Source organism: Chelon labrosus (assembly GCF_963514085.1).
Source record: "Chelon labrosus genome assembly, chromosome: 2".
NCBI lineage: Eukaryota > Metazoa > Chordata > Actinopteri > Mugiliformes > Mugilidae > Chelon > Chelon labrosus.
Window position 1 is genome coordinate 13709983 of NC_140338.1, and position 18327 is coordinate 13728309.

Sequence of the window (18327 nt, forward strand, 5' to 3'; positions counted from 1 at the left end):
GGACCGTTTGAACCACTTCACGCACAGTTTCAAGAACAGAGGCAGCAGATCAACGTGAGCCTGATGATTACTGGCAGAGGAAAGAAGAAACAACAAACGTTCTGGCTCAGTTTTTTGGCCGTTTCCCTCTAATCTTTGGTTCCCGGTGAGATATTGGATCATTTGAACATTTGCTGAAATGAAACCCCATGAGACGCAGGAGGAAAAATCACTGTGAGCGATGACTGAGCCGCTAACGACCGAAAGGTCCGGTTTCATCTCTGACCGTGAGCTGGATTTAAAAAGCTGTCAAATAAATGCAGCGGAGTAAGTAGTGCAATACTGACATGCAGTGGAGAGGACGCATAAAGTGGAATCAGATGGAAATACTCAAGTGGGCGCTTGAGTAAATGTACTTCCTGTGGTAACTCTCCACAGCTGAATGTAATGGCAGCCTCCCCTGTTTTAAAATCCACTGTTCATGTTATCTATGAGCAACAATTTAATTGGTGACTAGTCGAGCACACGCAGACCTGAGTGTCGCCACACACGTTTTATCTCGTGTGTGTGTGTGTGTGTGTGTGTGGGTCTGAGTGTGTAAACTGTACGGTTGCGTGTGTGCGAGTGTGTTTGGTCTCATGACTCTGGTTAAGCTGATGTTTCCCTGAGGCTGTTTTGATTGGACCTACAGCTGAACTCTGATATTTAGTAATGAGCCGAGTAGTGTTTCTGCTCCTCTCCGTGCACACCCGCACACACGCACACACGCACACAGGCTGACCAAACGGCTGAATCATACAGTGAAGAATAAACAGCCAGTGGTTCATTAGCCGATGATCTGGCCATGACACATTACTGCCCTCCAGGCCATCGCATCATTAAACCACTTCTGTTTAAGTTCACACCGACTGTGGAATTAACTGATGTCTGACATCTTATCTGCACAGGATGTCTGTGTATTTTTTTTGGACATCATGGGACGAGCACAAATATGTGCACAGAAACTAAAAAACAAGAAATCCTTAAATACTGGATACTGTTATGGTCTATCTTCTCTATATACTTCTACTCCATATCAGGAATAGTCATTTGAAACAAGAAGGAGGTATTCTAGTCATATATCTCCCTCTGCAGCTGGAAAATAAGTACTGCAGCATTTTACTTTGCTCCTCTTTTATCTCGCAACTATAAATAAATTCATTAAACCAAATACGGAGCAATATTAGCTTGACATTTCAAAATGTTGAGCACTTCTGTGGCACACAGATTTGCACATGAATGAAAGTAATGCGTTCGCGGCGGCATAAGGAATTGGCCTCAAACAAAGTAATGTTTGGAATTTGTCTTTGCTTCCTGAACAAAAGACAAAAATGTCAAACGCCCAAACACACACACAAAGGCGGATTTATTATTAAAAATAAACCTGCCATCCAGTCACTTGTTCAAGCACTTGAAGCCTTACAAGTTCAGATTTTGTTTAAGAAATGACAAAACCTACAGTGGGTTCGAATCCAGGCCGACTGGGCCTTTCTGTGTGGACTTTGCATGTTCTCCCTGTGTCTGCGTGGGTTCTCTCCAAGAACTCTGGCTTCCTCCCGCCGTCCAAAGACACGCTTGTTAGGTTAATTAGTGATTCTAAATTGGTCGTAGGTGTGCATGTGAGTGTGAATGGTTGTCTGTCTCTCTGTGTTAATCCTGTGATAGACTGGCGACCTGTCCAGGGTGTACCCCACCTCTCTCCCAGTGACAGCTGGGATAGGCTCCAGCTCCCCTACGACCCTCCGGACGACAAGCGGTTACAGAAGATGAATGAATGAATGAAAACCTACAGTGTGACCCCACAACCGACAGAAACTTAATGTGTAAACCCAGTAGAATCTGTTTGGGTCAATAGATGCACCCAATGTGGAAGATGCTACCGTTGTAGACAAGTATGTCCGATAAACAAGGTGAAAGAAGGGTAGAGTTTCATAAAGACAAGGTATCTTGTTAACAGAAGTTAGCCTCACTGATTAGTGGTTTTCTTAAGGCTACACAGCTGTTCAGTCCCAATTCCTTGAGTTCCCTTTGCATTGTATGTGTGGAATTGCTCTTACTTTCACTATTAAACATAGCCCTGAGTTCTAATGTTGTCTTTCTTCGATTTGATTTCACCAAACATTCAGTTATCACAACCAATCAGGATGTTTTTCTGACCACATTTCTTCCTCAAAGACGATGGTTCTCCACTGCCCTTCCAGTTTTTAATAATGTGTTGGACAGTTCCCCCAATTCTAGTATTTTCTCTTCTTGATGCATGCCAATGATTTGACCCTTCTCAAACAAACTAACATCTTTTCCATGACCACAGGTTGTGTCTTTAGACATGGTTGTTTAAGAAATGAGAAGCTACTCATTGCATCAGTTGGGGTTAAATAACTTGTTGGCAGCTGAAAGATAATCACCCATGCAGTAATTATCCAATAGGAGGCTCGTACCTATTTGCTTAGTTAAATCCAGGTGGGAACTTTTTTTTTTTTTTTTGCCAGGCAGTGTACTTGGGTGACAGTGAAATGTTTTCAAGAAACTCTACAAGTCCAGTTATTTTTGGGATATATCATGACCTGGATGACCTTCACAGACGTTACAATCTGAAGCTTCACTGATGATCTCGGTAACAAAATAAACGTAACAGGTGGATTTGCAGCACAGCAACATAGTGTGTATTGAACTGATTTCTATAAAACTCATGCAGAAATGTTTGTCCACATGTAAGATCAGAATGCTTGTTTTAAGAAGATGATCGAGAAAATGTGTGTTCGTACCTTTGTACCTGGGACTGTAGTCAACAAAAACCTGTGTTAAGGCTCTAAACCATGGATTAGAACTAATCTTTCTCTGTGTCTGCTCACAAACCCAAGATGAGACTTCCTTTTAGTTTATTCTTTGGCACACCCAAAGCATCACTTTATTCATTCCTTCAATAAAAATACAAAAAGAAAATATATATATCATCATTCGCTCTGCTGCAAAACTATAAACAAAGCTCCATCCAGTGTTTACAGGGAGAGGTGTCAGGTGTCTCTCTGACAATTTAGTGGCATTTCTTGGGGCTGTACTGGCTTAAAATCCAGTAATATGCAGGAGGCAGTGATCCAATGAAACTAACTGCAGTTCAGTTAGAAATAAGTAAACAAGACAAACTTCATTATTGGGAAATCTTACTGGGGCGTTTTTACACCCCTGTCATAAATCAGTGGCAATATTTTCTCTGTGTAAGTGATGATGCTCAGTTTCTTTAGTGGATAACACAAGTCAGTGTAGCTACCTTCATACAAATAAAAAAAAAAAACAGCCGGTGAACATTGAGAGTCTTTGGCACTTTCTACAGGAGAGCTAAATGAAGCATAGCAGACACAGGAGCCCGAGTTGACTAATTGATTGAATGGACAGCTAGATTTCTCCTGTGCCATGCAGCTTTGTGGACGTGTACAGCAGCACAAGCTTTATTTTTAATGTAACCAGGTGTCCAGCGTCTGCATTAGCAGACATTAAGAACACACTCTAATTAATTTCAGTTGTTTTAATGTAACAGGAACACTGTGCTGTATGTGTATGTTTCAGACAAAGGTTAAAAATGTCAAAGAGGTTATGTTTTCATCTTCTTTTGGTTAACGTTACTGTGTCTTAAACGTAATTTCTAAAAAAAATAACTTTTTGTCTTATTTCAAAAACAGTGTTTTCATTAAAATGCAGTTTTAAACAGGTTTAATACAAATGTATGCAGTCTCTGTGGAGGATAGAAAAGTGAAATATAATAAAAATGAATCTATAAAACAAGCCGAGGCGTTAAAAAAAAAAAACTGTTTCACAGCACTGCTACTTCTCCCCCAAAAACAGTATGGGCTTTACAAAAGCAATAACGGGGAACTGTCAGGGATTCATTTTACTCATCTGTGCGTACGGAGTGTGAAGCGCAGGGAGTGCAGAGTTATGTCAAAGCTATTTGGCATTGGGGGCCAGATAGTAAGGGTGAAACAGTCTCTCGTGTGCACAGATGTGCAGAGCAGCATGTGTGTGCATCAGTAACCGTGGAAACCGCGAGGTGAAGTAGCTGACGAAGCCTTCGGGCAGCTCGCCGAGGGTCTCCTGCACCTCCGGTGGCAACTCGTGGTAGTGATGCTTCTGTAAAGGAGGAAACGCGAAAAGGTGAAACAGGCCGAGTGAATGTTTCTGCTCGTGTGTAAGAGCATGTGAGAGCACAGGCTGACCTTATTCCTCATCGCTCTGAGCAGGTCTCTCACTGAGTTTCCTTTATATGTCCTGAACCGCCTCAAATCTGGATGTGAAAAAGGGGATTGCGGATCATTGTTAGCTTTGTCGTCCTGCACGGGTGTAAACTGAGGTGCTACATGAGCATGTTTGTGTGCGTACCCGTCTGTAGGGGCACAGAGATATGCATCCTCCAGTTGGTTCGGACCACTGCCCGTCCTGCAGTCTCCAGTCTGATCACAATCTGACTGTCCGCTGGCTCCTTCTCTATACGGTCGCTCACGTCCTTTGCGCACACAAATAAACAAAACGGATTTTTAGTGCGCAGACTTGAGGCTAAACATAAAGGAAACTATCCAAACTTTTCCTTTTTCGAGATTGCAAAATAAACATCTAACTTTAGTTTTCAAACGAGAAAGAAATGGCAGACATGGGAGCCAGGAAAAGCAACTGTGCCGTCATCTGAGGGGAGGCTCTGTGCATCTGTGAAGAAAAGACCACAGAGAAATGGACTCAAGTCACCTGGAAAAAGAGCAGCTGCTTCTCTGGGCTCCAAAAGAACGGATGTTTGAGCACACAGGCGGTGGAGGGACGTGACTCGGCCTCAGCGCTGATCATTTGCTCAATCAGATCCTGTGCTATCACGTCATCTGATAGGGCAGAGATGAGTGTATTGTTTTCAGGTTACTTATGCATTAAAACCTGACCATTTGACATGATTGAAAGACCACTCTCACCGTGTATATCCTGCATAAAATGTGAGAGCGAATACTCTCCTGACAGGATGTTGACCTGTCGTCTCAAAGTGTCGCCAAATGGATGCTGCCCCCTGCTGATCACGTAGTAAAACACACAGCCTGCTGAGAACACGTCCACCGCTGCCGTCTGGAATGAGGAAATGAGAAACAGATGTGATCTCCAGCTCAAATTCGCGGTAAACCAGCATTTCTCACTGTAATTAATTAGGCTGTCAAGTTGACTTAACGCCCCGATGTTCTGTGTGTTCATCCTACCGGTTTATTTCCAGGTGTATCCTTCAGCACTTCTGGAGCTATCCACCCTTCAGTTCCCGGTATTCCAGACCGCAAAGAGAAGCTGCATCGACCGTCTGGGATCTTCTTACAGAGACCAAAGTCTGAGATGAGAGCTCGGACCCGACCCAGTGCACTCGGACAAGAGAGGAGGATGTTTCTAGGCTTCAGGTCACGGTGGACTAGATGAAGAAAGGATGGAGGAATTGTGATTTTCTAAAAGCCAGTCAGTGAGGAGAGAGGAGTCTTGTAATTATGACTGATACGTTTCCATATCTATGCGTGTGTCTCAGACCTATATTGAGCGAGTGGAGGTGTGAGAGGCCACACATGGTCTGCTCCAGTAGAGATATAGGATTCAGTTCAGAAAAGCAAGTTGGATCCTCGACGTACTGCAGAGAAGACGGATAGTAAAACATTTTAGTTATTGGCAACAGGATGTAATGTCACTGATAGAGTCCAGTAACGGTGCTGACCTGTTGCAGGGTCGCAGCACACAGCTCGATGGCGATGTAACTGAAGAGACGGTCTCTCTCTGTGCAAAAGTATCGGATCACGTTTGGGTGTGTGTCGGACTCTCTGAGAAGCTGCACCTCTCGCTCTGCTACCTCGAAACACTCTGGCAGGATTCGCTTCACAGCTACATGGCGTCCGTCAAACTTTCCTCTAAAGTCCCAAAAAAACAAAACATCCTGAATCATTATGCACATAAAGTATGTACCAGACCAGAATACGACTGAATAACACAGATAATCTTTATCAAAGCATGTTATGTTGAGTTTTATTTTCTACCAGTAACAGAGCGGCCGTGTCACTGTGATTTGTAACACTGTGAAAAGTGTAAATAATAAAATGAATAATGGCTGAACTGCTGTTCATGCTGGCTCAAGGAGATCTGGATAGAACCAAATTAATGTGGTCACACCGGTGCCGTTTCAACCACGACAGCTCAATGCATCAAAAGGCCTACCAACCCACACTTGGGTTTTAGAAAGCTTATTCATCAAAGTACCTAATATTTTATATTTATATGGATTATGTATAATGTATATTATATTATGCATGTGTATACAATTATACGCATATCAACATAGTGCAGAAGTACACACTTACATTACAAAATGTAACCACAACGTCCATAATTGAGTTTTTCTTCTTCAGTGAATGAGGCAGACTAGACTGTCAAATAGATTGAGGTTTTTTTAAAGCCAGACGTCATTGGTTCTTTGCAATGGACCAGCAAAGTGTTGGCGCCACTCTTGATCCCCTGTTTTTTTTTGGCTAAGGGGTTGTTTCTCTGGTTGTTGAAATGTGAAGCACCGGTTTGAGTTGAGGGACCAGCCCTGATCCAGCCCTCGAACTGGTTTAATCAAAATCTCTTAACCCCTTGACGCCTGAATTGATTTTTCAATTATATAAAGAAATGAATTATTTGTGTTTTTGCTTACCACTCCGACTGGTCCTACGAGAAACTAGTGCGTGCAAAAGGTTCCTAGGAATTTTTTTAATTTGCACAAACCGACATTGGAGCATTACATGCGTTATTTCGGCTGCAGTCTGAACGGAAACAGTGCGTCACGAATTCGCGACACTCTGCGACAAGGGGTTAAAAATGCTTGACAGACATGTGAAGTATGTGTTTTTCACTAATAATCTAAAACATGCAAATCCACAGACATAAACTTTCCATTAAGGTCTGTTCCACTAACAAATTTACCGCACCTGAAAACAAAGGTTCCCGCTGTTCCGTGTCCAAGCACATCGGAGGGGGTGAAGGAGATTTTACCCACCTGCACCTCCTCACTGTTTCCTTCTGAAAAAAAAAAAGATAAGAAAGAAGAAGAATGATGAAAGGAGATTTGTTCCTCCGTTTAAGTTTTTCCCTTTAAGGACAGTGGGAGTTCTATACCGTGCAGATTGTAAGGCCCTATGAATCAAATCTGAGATGCTGTGCCGTATAAATCAAAGTGTCTTACCCGCAGCAGATTTTAGCACAGCTGCGCCATTTTTATCTACATCTGAGGTGCTACTGCTGTGACTGTGAGGACTAGGTGGAGGGTCAGCAGATGCAGGCGGGGAGTCTAGAAACAGAAGATACACAGTGTGAACAATGCTGCTTCAACACTATATAATGGGTTTCCGCAAGTACAATGGAAAGAAAATGTATTAATCTTTAAACTTAATTCCCCCATTGTTACTTACAGAGAGTACAAAGTTACATACCGCTGGAGACGTTTGTTTGAGTACTAAGAGCCGTGTCTGAAGATCCCAAGGTCACTGTCTGAATGTTTGTCTGCATGCGCTGGAGACGTGACTCCAGGGCCTCCTCCAGCTGCCTTTGAGCTTTCATATGGTTAGACACACGCTGGAGAAACACACATCAGATTACATGCTGTTGAAGGTTGTCTTTAAAAAGGGAAATGTTGAGAATAATGAGGGAGATGAAAAGTCCTTTTGTGAAAGATTATAAAACTCATCATCCAGCACAGATCTTATTAAAGAAAACTGAACCTCCCCAAAAAAGAGTAGGCATTTGAATTGCAGATTGATCCATAATCTCTATTTGTGTAACAAATTATGCTCCATTAGGTGAGATTATGAATGCATGAATCTGAAAATCCTAAATGACAAGACTGTTTTCATGTGCAAAATGCGTTTCATTAACATCTAATTGCACATTGAATTGTTTGAAGTGACTCCCTGTAAATAAATCTGGATTGTTAATTAATATGCATATGATCGCAAGAAGGTGCTCCAAATTCTAATTAGCTCAGTTGAGTCTGTCGGGATAAACGTTGTTGTCAGTAATATGATGCGTCTATCATGTATTCTTATTAAATTACTAACCCACCGCAATGACTCCATGTCCTCGTGGTGCATACTGTGGTGAAATATCATAATAACAGTGCTACAGTGCTTTTAAATTTTTTAGAAAGAAATTAATTATTACACATATTTGGGGAGAGTTTAGGGCCGTGATTTATCCCCAGTGCACCCAGCATGACAACGGGAAGAGAAATACTCTGTTCCAATTATCTTGTAATGTGAGGTGTTTAGAGAGCTGCCCCTGAACATCATAAAAAGCTCAACATTGATATTCACGGCTTAAAACCTGGATAATTACATCAGCACTTTCACAGAAGCCAATGAGAGAGACGAGTCTACAAGCACCGGTGATCATTCTTGACCTTGCGGCTAACATTAGCTCGAATACTAGAGTTTACAGAAATTTAGCAGTTAAAACCAAGGACAGCCGACCCCATCTCCCATTTTCTCATTCATGATCGTTTAGCCTTTGGTTTTTGTTTATTTTCTCATTACAAAGTATTACAAAGTCATACCAAGTTGTTGGACGGCACTTTGTTTACATCCATTTCCCTGTGGGATCATGTCAGGTGTTACATTCAGTCTAAATAACATCCAGTACAGTGTGTCGCACTGTTATTTTCAAATCGCATAGTGTGGGCCCGTTTGAGATAACAGAGAAAAATATGTGTGAAGTTTCTCCTAATGCCTGATTTCAAACTCGGGTAGGATATTAAAACTCCTGTTGTCTGAGCCTTAACTTAACCAGATGGTATTAAAATCATAGATCAAAAGTAAATAACAGTTTTTGGCCCCGTTCTGACCTTGCATTAAGATCCGTCCTGTTGAATCTGTTCACATATGACCATCTTAAAGTAATGGTGTGAACCCACCCAGGTCGTTTGAGGACGCATATGAGATATCCGATCTCTGACCACATTTGGAGGAGGTCTGGGTGGCATCTGACCGCATTCCTTTGGCAGTGTGAAGACACAATGAGTCCTGCGTCAAATTAAAGGCCTACTGCTCTCTACTACGAGAGATTATGGAACGTACGGAAGCTCCCAGGGTTGGAGTTATAATCTGAGCTTTGTGCAGGTCTCTGAAATAAGTAACATTAGGGCAGAGATCAACATGTGTGTGCCTAAGTCATGACGCGCACACAGAAAACAGCGCTGTCCGTGGTACTGAAACGGCGGTAGTACAGTACCTGTTATCATATTCTACTGGACCCCAAATGCTGTCGGTGTTAATTTGCATGCAGAGCGCCACGTCTGATCTGAGTGGCCAGATTGGCAGTTAATGCATGGTCTGACCAGGGACTCTCATATCTTTAAAGCAGCAGGTTTGAGAAGGTGCTGATGCACACTATTGCAGAGAACATTGCTGCCTCTGCACAAACCACCAGGTAACCAGATAAAACCACAAATTCTCACTTTGACGTTGTAAGTGTGTTGGAGGTGCCAGAAGGAAGAATTTGATACCTTTTGACAGACCCAAGCTGTTTCTAATCTACAGGTAAAACAGCTGCTGTCTGAAGCTCTGATATAGAGATGAGTGGTATCAATCTTCTCATCTGAATACACATATTTCCAAGAATTACCGAAAAGCTGCAAGCACACATACACATAACACACGTGAACTCACAATGGGATACACGAGCACAAGGGTAAGCCATCCTCCCAGTAGTAGCGTCATGACAGCCAGAGTCAGACGGTCCTGAGTGAAGTAGACCGACACAGTGGCTGTCCTCTGAGCCTGTCCTGATGTCCTCTCATCAGCCTCTCCTCTGTTAGCATTAGCATCACCATGGCTACCACCAACCGTCTGAAACTAAAGAACACAAGAAGATGACAGCACGAAGCATCAGTGGATTCATAATGATTCACTTTTTCAGTCTGTGTTTATGTTCTTGGATTTCTACAAATCAGTTTGTTCTAAAAGATGCATTTAATAATGTATGAGATCACTTCTTTGGTATTTGGCACAGCTTAAAGTAGGACATTAATGTATAATGGACACTATGAGCCTGACAGAAAAAGACCATTTCTGTATTTACAAATTGTCAGGCCACTCACGTAGCGCTCCCGGTAGAAGGAGGCAGGGGATACTGGAGAGCCAGAGGATGAAGAAGTTCGAGGGGGGATGACCGCGTCGCCAGAATGCTGCAGGGTGACGGGAAATTCCCTCAGCATAGTGGTGTGGGCGACTGGAGGAAGCTCATGGTGACCTACGGCACAGAAACACACACATACAAGGCATTAACGTCAGTCAGGGCTGCGTTTCTGGTTTCCCTTTCCTTCTTAAAGAACAAGCAGCACATAATATTACAGGCAAAAAGCCAAATATGATTTGGCTCATAGAATGGGGGATTTACTAATCCTAATTTATTAACCACAACTGTCTCAAACTTGTATTTCTAATACAACTAAAAGTTCCTCTGCACAAAGTTGTTTAAGTTATCATATTTACTTTTGTAATTCTTGAAGAAAAAAACGGAGCCTTGGCTGCTCTGTAATTTGAAAACACATATTCATATGTATTTACTGTGGCTTTATTTACACAGCATTATTAAAGCTTTGAATTTCAATGTTACGAATCCAATTTGAAGTTATATCAGAGTCTGTTCGTATGTGTTTACCAATTAGCAGCCAGTGGTTTTTCTGGCTGTTTGTGCTCCCTGGCGGATAGCGAACATCAGTAGATGGTGTGATCTCACACTCCCCTCTCTCTCTGACCGTCACTCCGGCCGTCATTGGACCTTCAATGCGTGCCAGGGTCAGTCCCCGGGGCTGCCACGGCGACAGAAAACACAAACTAGTCACATACCGGCGTTCTCGTTATCGCCTCGATCATTAGCAGTTCTTCGCTCCCTGATGCACTGTATTAGTGTTCTGTTAAATCATGGAGGAGGACTGATACAAATTCTGATATATAAAAAATATGTGTACTGAACTCACCACTAATGAGACTCCATGGTGGACGAGAGAAGTCGAGGCATAGAGGTGGGAGTCCAATTTTCCTACATAGAGAGTGGGTCTAAAGAGAACAAAAGATGGATTATTTCCTCAGCTAATAAAGACTTTTTATGGCTGTGACCAATTACTGTTTAATCATTGTAAGATGATGGACTGACCTTAGGACAAAAATTAACTGGGTTTCTGTTATGAAGTTTTCATTAATAATTGTAAATCTGAGACACAATCCTTATTTTCAATTTCTAAATGGACATTTACTGCATCATCAAATGAAACATTTCCTCATATCACTGGAATTGGAAAAATGTTTCTTGCTCAATTAAATCACATATTAAAAACAAAACAAAACAAAACAAGGTTTAATTAATTTTGCAATTTAGCAAACAGCAAACACAGTGATGCGTGACCTTTAAAATGTGGAATAGCATATCAGAGCATTGTCTCTGCTTCATTTCATCTCCCCGTGTGTTTTGTTTGTCGCTATCCAAAAAAGAAAATCCAAAAAAGGACCCGACCATGATCTACATGTTTACCAGTTTGAGTCTGGGAACTTGCATTGCATCTTTCTTTGTCTCATTTCCCTTTATCTGTCTGACTGCAGGGGATAAGGAAATAAAGTGACCATTGTTTTGCTAATACCAAGCGGATGTTAAAGCTTAATCTGCAGCTATTATCAGTTAAATTTGATGCATGTCAGAACTTTGTGTTTCCTAAGAGCCTTCTACTTATAATCATTATTAATGACTTTTGATAATTAACCCAGACATAGGACATGACTTCAGGGCCGCAGAAGCTTCAGTGTTGACAGTTTCTCTTACACTAGTTGTGTTTGAGCGCTGGCTTGCTCCTTCACAAACTGATAGCTCCACTTCAAAGTGGAGTGTGCGTCTGCCTGGTCATTGGCAGAGGAGAAGGTGAGGAAGCGCAGCGTTTCAATGGCGAGGGACAGGTGAGGGGCGTGTCTCAGAGAGTCTCCGGAGTACAGGTAGACCCCTATGACAGGCGAGCCGTAGTTCTGACTCCACAGGACGTCACCTGGAAACACAGCAACTCAACAATTACGACTCAGCTAGCGGGCGGAGATAAACATTAAGAAATGCATCAAACGCACACTAACGAATAATAAAATATTCACATAGTGAAAACCACACACCTCCCCCTACCTGACTCTCTGTCAACTGTCACTACGAGACCGTCGCCACTCGAAACCAGATGGGCCATTTCTGGAGGGAAAGCAGGAACAGCAGGTTGTTAGAAAGAGAGATATCTGTAACTTCATTTGATGTGAGTTCTTTGTCCTTTCTCAGTCTCAGTACACTTCATCTGGCTGTCTTCATCAAACGTTAAACTAGAAACAACTGACAGAGCATTTACTTCAAAGTGGGCCACTAAATCTACTAAATTTGCACTTCAGCATGTATCTGTATTAAAATATAAAGTGCTGGACATCATGGCGTCCATGTATCATGCATGTGCATCATCTTTTGTTCTTGTAGTGCAGTAGTTTTGAGTCAAATATTAAACATTCAATGTTATGAACCTTTGAAATAGCCTCCAGACAAAAAAAATGAAAGCTGAATGTTGAGTTACATGCTGTCTACAATCTCAAACTCATTTAAAATGACATACAACTGTCAGTCTGGTAAGGCTTTCATTCTTCAGTCTCATCAGTCTTAAGTGTATTTACTGAACGTGCGTGCAGGGACTCACTGTAGTCTTGCTTCTCGTCATAAGGAGGAGCAGAGTAATCGTTGTAAGTGGCGTTCCATCGCAGCTCTTGTGTCTTAGTATCAAACATTGTGACCATGTATTCTGGAAAACATACGGCAACAATGAGAAACGTCGAGCCCAACCCTCAGCCACGCCAGCGTCTGCATGCGTGGAGCCACATGGTTGACATACCTGTGCGCCCAATGTAGAGGAGAGGAGTGTTCGGACAGATGGATTCAGAGGCGGAGGTAGTTAAACTGGTTTGCTTTTCACCTGTTTCAGGATCCACCACAAACCAAACATCCTGCTTTTTACCTGCACGTGTGCAAACACACACAATTGTAAGCACAACACAAAGAGGTCCTGCACGTCAAATATTTACAAGTCTCAGTTTACGGCAACGGTCTGTTGCACACAAACTGATAAAAGAGGGTGCACATTTCTCTGGATATGTCACAGTCACACACACACACACAGACTGACCTGTATAGAGTATGCCATCAGAGCTTCTGCAGGGAGCTGACTGAACCAGCTCTGGGATGGTAAAAGGCAGTTTCTGCAGGTGCATCAGGACAATGATATCATAAAGTATAAAAGCACACACACACACACACACACATTATATGACTCGAACACTCAAACACACACATAGCATTCCTTACCATCAAGCCTTCTTTGTGCTTTCCACCAAGTACATACAAACTGCCATCATTGGGGTCAGGAAGAAAACCTGGCCTACATAAGACACACACACACACACACACACACATCAGTCCACTGATTAAATAAGACAATGGCAAGAAAAAGCAACCCTTTAGACTGCATTTATCATCCAGGTTATAATTATATACAAACACAATCTATGTGAATTATTAACATACACTCGCTCAGTTAATTAGGTACAGAAATAAAAACTAATGCATTCTACTATTCCTCTAACAGTCCTGCACTAAATCCACCTTCATGACTCCTATAATGTTCAGTTTAGTTTCTTTATTTAGCCTAACCTAGACTAGACACTATACAATACAATAGTTCTACAAACCACATCGTGTTACCTTATACAGATGCTGAATTTCATAACCTTGATGAATATAAGATCAGGACTGCTATATTAGAATGCAGTAGTTTTCACTCGTGTACCTAATGAACTGGCAAGCAAGTCTATAAATCACTGTATTGTTTTTGTTATTCAGAAACAATAACATTAACAGGCGTCAGGAGTTGGCAGCTGAACTCCAAATGATGAAGCAAGCTTGGATGTGTGTGTTACAATTGGTTTAACATATAAAACAAATAGATGTGATCCTTGTCTAGCAAATCATGACGCACGTTTGCATGGAGACTGCTGCGAGACGCTGCTCTCCATGAGAACGGCATCCCGGTGGTGAAGTAAGATGGAGGGAAAATGAGCGAACGTGGTTTTTTTACATGATCAAGACAGTGTGGCTGAGGTTAGTGCTGCCAGAGAGAGGGTTAAGCTAGTTATTAAAGGGTTCACTTATTTTTTTCTTTCAGCACTGTAAACGTTTAATCAGTGTGGTCGATAAAGACATGAAAGATGTCTGTACTTGTGACTTAGATGATGGTCAGCTCACACGCCTGCCGTGCAACACACATTTCGAGGCCTGACCCCGTGTGCACATGTAGATGTGTTACTTACTCTGTGAGGTAGACAGGAACTTGAATAATGGGGTCTGAAAGAATTAAAAGAAAACATGAGAAACATTTTAAAGTTAAAACACTAAATAAGTAAACAGTATTGGACTCTGTGTGAACCTTCTCTTAAGGTCCACTTGATGTCTCCTGTCTGTTTGGAGACAGCATGCAGACTGCCGTCCAGGGTCGAGACAAACAGGAGGGACTCTGGGAGGGTGACCGAGCTGACCCCTACAACCTGGAGAAAGAAAAAAGAGAAAGCCAAAGAGAAAGAGAGAGACAAAACTTTAAACCAGCTGACAGACAGGGAGGTCCGTTGGGTCGTGTACTGCTGCATAGCTCGACTACATCCTGTGTCAGTGGGCGTGTGAGTTCATGAGAGGGTGTGTCAGGTTTGCCAAGGGGTTGATTGTTAAGAGAGCTTCTCCTCTATCTAATATTTATACTGTGTTCCTCAGTTCAGCCGGATATCCTTATTCTCCCTGCCCTGCCAACACTACACTGAGGGGGTTGTGTGCATTTGTATGAGTGTGTGCACATCTATATACGTCTGTGTGCTTGTATTACTCACGCTGATATCAGTTTGTTAACACAATCTGCGGGGGCTTGGCTTCTTGTGTCCTCATAATGTAAATCGTGATAATCTAGGGTTAAGGTACAGTTATAGTCAAAATGAGCGAGGTTAGGTTTAGGCTTAGGTTAGAGTTTTATGAGGATTAGGAGATTATAGCTAAGGCTAGAGTGAGGTTATGATTAAATTTATGGCAAAAGCAGGTTAAGTTTAGAGTAAAGTAAAGCTAGGGTTAGGTTTAAGAAGTAGTATTTTTGTTTTAACCGTTACTTTACAGGAAGGGTTGACTGCTGGACATGATTTATGATTTAGTTTGTCATTTTTACAACTTGAAGCAACATGTGGAAGTTGAAAAATCAATATAAAATGTGTCCTGTGTATGTTTAGTGTATTTCATTGCACCTATTAATTGAATAAACACTTAAAAATAAAAAGAAGAAGAAGAAGAAGTACATTTTAGATTTAGGTGTAGATTAGATCCATGGGTGCAGATCCCGGGGGGGACGGGGGGGACATGTCCCCCCCAGTTTCTGAAAAAAATTAATTGTCCCCCCCAAAAAAATGACCTAAATTATTCGAAATTGAACAAATGTATTTTCAGACTTCACATTCTTCACATTTTAGATTCACATATAAAAATGAGTAGGGATGAGTAGACACTCCATGCCCCAAAACCCTTAAAATTATGATTTACTAATATAACAGTTAAGTAAGCAGTGATACGTGCTGTTGGCTGTTTAGGACAAATAAACAAGAAAGGTAAGCACAGTGAATGATTCCTTGTGCAGTACTTTTTGAATGATATGGCGAGCCTCTACGTAGTTGTGATTTATGGTGGCATGGTATGAGTTGCATACCAGCAAAAAAAAAAAAAAAATTACTTTTGTGTCCCCCCCAATCCTGACATCGGATCTGCACCCCTGATTAGATCATTGCAAAGTTAATATCATGTGACAGTGTAAAGTGATGGAAACGATGTGTGTGTGTGTGTGTCCACCGCTCCCATGTTTACCCAGTGCAGGGTGGCTACTGGTAACAGAACTCTTGACACACACACACTCCTCCACACACACACACTGTATTAGCTTTCTTCATGCAATTTGGACTGGCCAGTGAGCTAGCTAACACTTTAAACGTCCCATCGTATCATGGCAACTTTACTGGAACCCGAAATAGACACAGATGCCAGTTGAGGTCTCCGCAGCGCATAAAAATAGCAAGACACAAACAGTGTTCACGACGACAACACTAAACACACACACACACACACGCAACTTTTACGCTGACAAAGTTTACCTGAAACAGTGTGCCGTCCCAGGAGAGCAGGAGAAGAGACAGCAGCAGGCGCCCCAGAGCCCCCATGACCCCTAAAACGTTTTCTTTCATGGCTCTAAACAAACCCGAGGACTGAAGCTATTGAACTGACAACAGAGGTCGAACTCTCTCTCCATTTCCAGCGGCTGCCTCCATTTGTGAGAAAGTTAGCAGCGGCCGTTTGACGTCGTCAAGGCCGAGCGGTCAGTCAGCAAACTCGGTGAAAATTAAAGCTAACAGCACGTCTTTAAATCCATAACAACAGCAACGCAACTGCACCCTCGTCGCTTCTTACTCCATGTTTCCGTGTTGGGACGGAACCGTTGACGTCAGGGGAGAACTGTCAAGCGACGAGGGGGGCGGGGTTTCTTCCTTCTATTCGTGGTGACTGACAGGCGTCTGGGCCAATGAGAAGAGAGGTTCGGAGCAGAAGGGGAGGGGCCGTAGAAAAAGCTGGAACACGTGGAAAGAGACAACAGGGCAGATGTGAACGCAACAAGAGGAGGTTTTTGTGCAATAGAAAGTGGTGGATGGCGTCATTATTTGTTCTCTACACTCACACACACACAAACAAACAATCATTGCTGGAAGAACTTCACTTCACTTATAAATTACAGCTGTATTTCAGTTATTGCAGCCTACATCAATCAGGCATAACATTATGACCACCTTCCTAATATTGTGTAGGTCTCCCTTGTGCCTCCAAAACAGTTGTGACTCATCAGAGAATGGATACGGGCCTTCTGAGGGTGTCCTGTGGTTGTTAATGGGGGCCTTTGGAAGGGCCTATGTGGATCAGGCTTGTTCCAGTGCATCCCACAGATACTTGTTGTGAATCTGGAGGCCAGGGGCCGTATTCCTAAACATTCTTAGTGCAAAGAGTTGCTCCTAGTGGCCAAATTCTAAGAAAATTCTTAGAATCATGATGTTTTCTAAGAATTTCCCCTCAAAGTTAGGAGTAGATCCTAGTAAAGATAAAAGGTATTCCTAAACAATCTTAGCTCTTAAGAGTACTCCTAAGGTGAGATCTGTTAAGAGCAGGGAGGAGGACTTTTAGGAGGAGATCCTTAAGCAGAGGAGAAAATGGCTGAAAGAAGAGACAGGAGAGATATTCTCCAAACACTGAATGACAATCAAGCTTGTTACAATCATAATATTACCAGAAATGAAAGTCATCACAACACTGAGGTATTTAGCAACAGGAAAAATGCAAAAATGCAACAATGCAGCAGTGATGACTTGGGGCCAAATCTACATCTCAAAACACTTTAATTCTCTTTGACCAGTTCAGCCAGAAGCAAACACTGTTCCTCTGTCCTCTGTCCTACTTCATTTCTTCTCCACTGCTGTTCAGTTTGTGGAAGATTTGAATGCCAATCAACACTGCTTCTTCTAGGCCGGTCAGCAATCACAGAAATTGATGAAAGCTGAGCCATTTTACCCTCGTTAATACCAAATGGATGAAGGGCAAAAATGACCAGCATGGTAAATGAATGGAAGCAAATAATTAGAACAATCAGCATGTGAATACTGTGCAAGTGGGAGTTTTCACACATTTTGTAGGATAATTTTTAAAGTATAGCTTACTATTTATTTATTTTTATGTAAAATGTTATAATTCCAGTCTTCATAGAGATTAGATTCTATTATTAAGTCTATTGATTTGACGCTCCATTCTAGGCCAATTATCACCAAAAGTGTATTTTTTATCTAGTTTTAGGATCAACCAATCACACCTCTTGAAATGATGACTCATACCTAGCAACGGGGTCAACCACACCTCCTCAGAGTTTATGTCCATTCCTTGCTCAGAGTTCTCTGAGAATTTTCTGGAATCACTCCTAAGCTGAGACTCCTAGCTAGGAATTTTTAGGCTAAGTTAGGAGCTTTCTGAGAGGATTCTCAGAATCTTTAGGAATACAGGCCCTGTTTTTTTCGAGTTGTTCCTAAACCATCTTTGTGTGTGTGCCTGTGTCAGGCTGCATCCTGCTGGGGATGGCTGCTGCCATCAAGGAGTGTCATTGCTATG

General features: G+C 42.1%; 1 protein-coding gene across 1 annotated transcript; it reads right to left on the bottom strand.

The window, feature by feature from the left end:
• Positions 1 to 2890: 2890 nt before the first annotated feature.
• On the bottom strand, positions 2891 to 16599 carry ern2 (endoplasmic reticulum to nucleus signaling 2). Its single transcript, XM_084569562.1, has 24 exons — positions 16281 to 16599; positions 14534 to 14651; positions 14418 to 14451; positions 13417 to 13489; positions 13238 to 13310; positions 12947 to 13069; positions 12755 to 12856; positions 12208 to 12267; positions 11863 to 12079; positions 11027 to 11105; positions 10708 to 10858; positions 10145 to 10296; positions 9714 to 9899; positions 7485 to 7626; positions 7238 to 7342; positions 6984 to 7074; positions 5738 to 5927; positions 5557 to 5653; positions 5244 to 5443; positions 4968 to 5115; positions 4753 to 4880; positions 4393 to 4516; positions 4230 to 4297; positions 2891 to 4143 (listed from the first exon to the last, which is right to left on the bottom strand). The coding sequence occupies exons 1-24, from the start codon at positions 16368 to 16370 to the stop codon at positions 3961 to 3963; spliced, it is 2934 nt and encodes a 977-aa protein (XP_084425688.1). The 5' UTR covers positions 16371 to 16599; the 3' UTR covers positions 2891 to 3960.
• Between the last annotated feature and the right edge of the window lie 1728 nt (positions 16600 to 18327).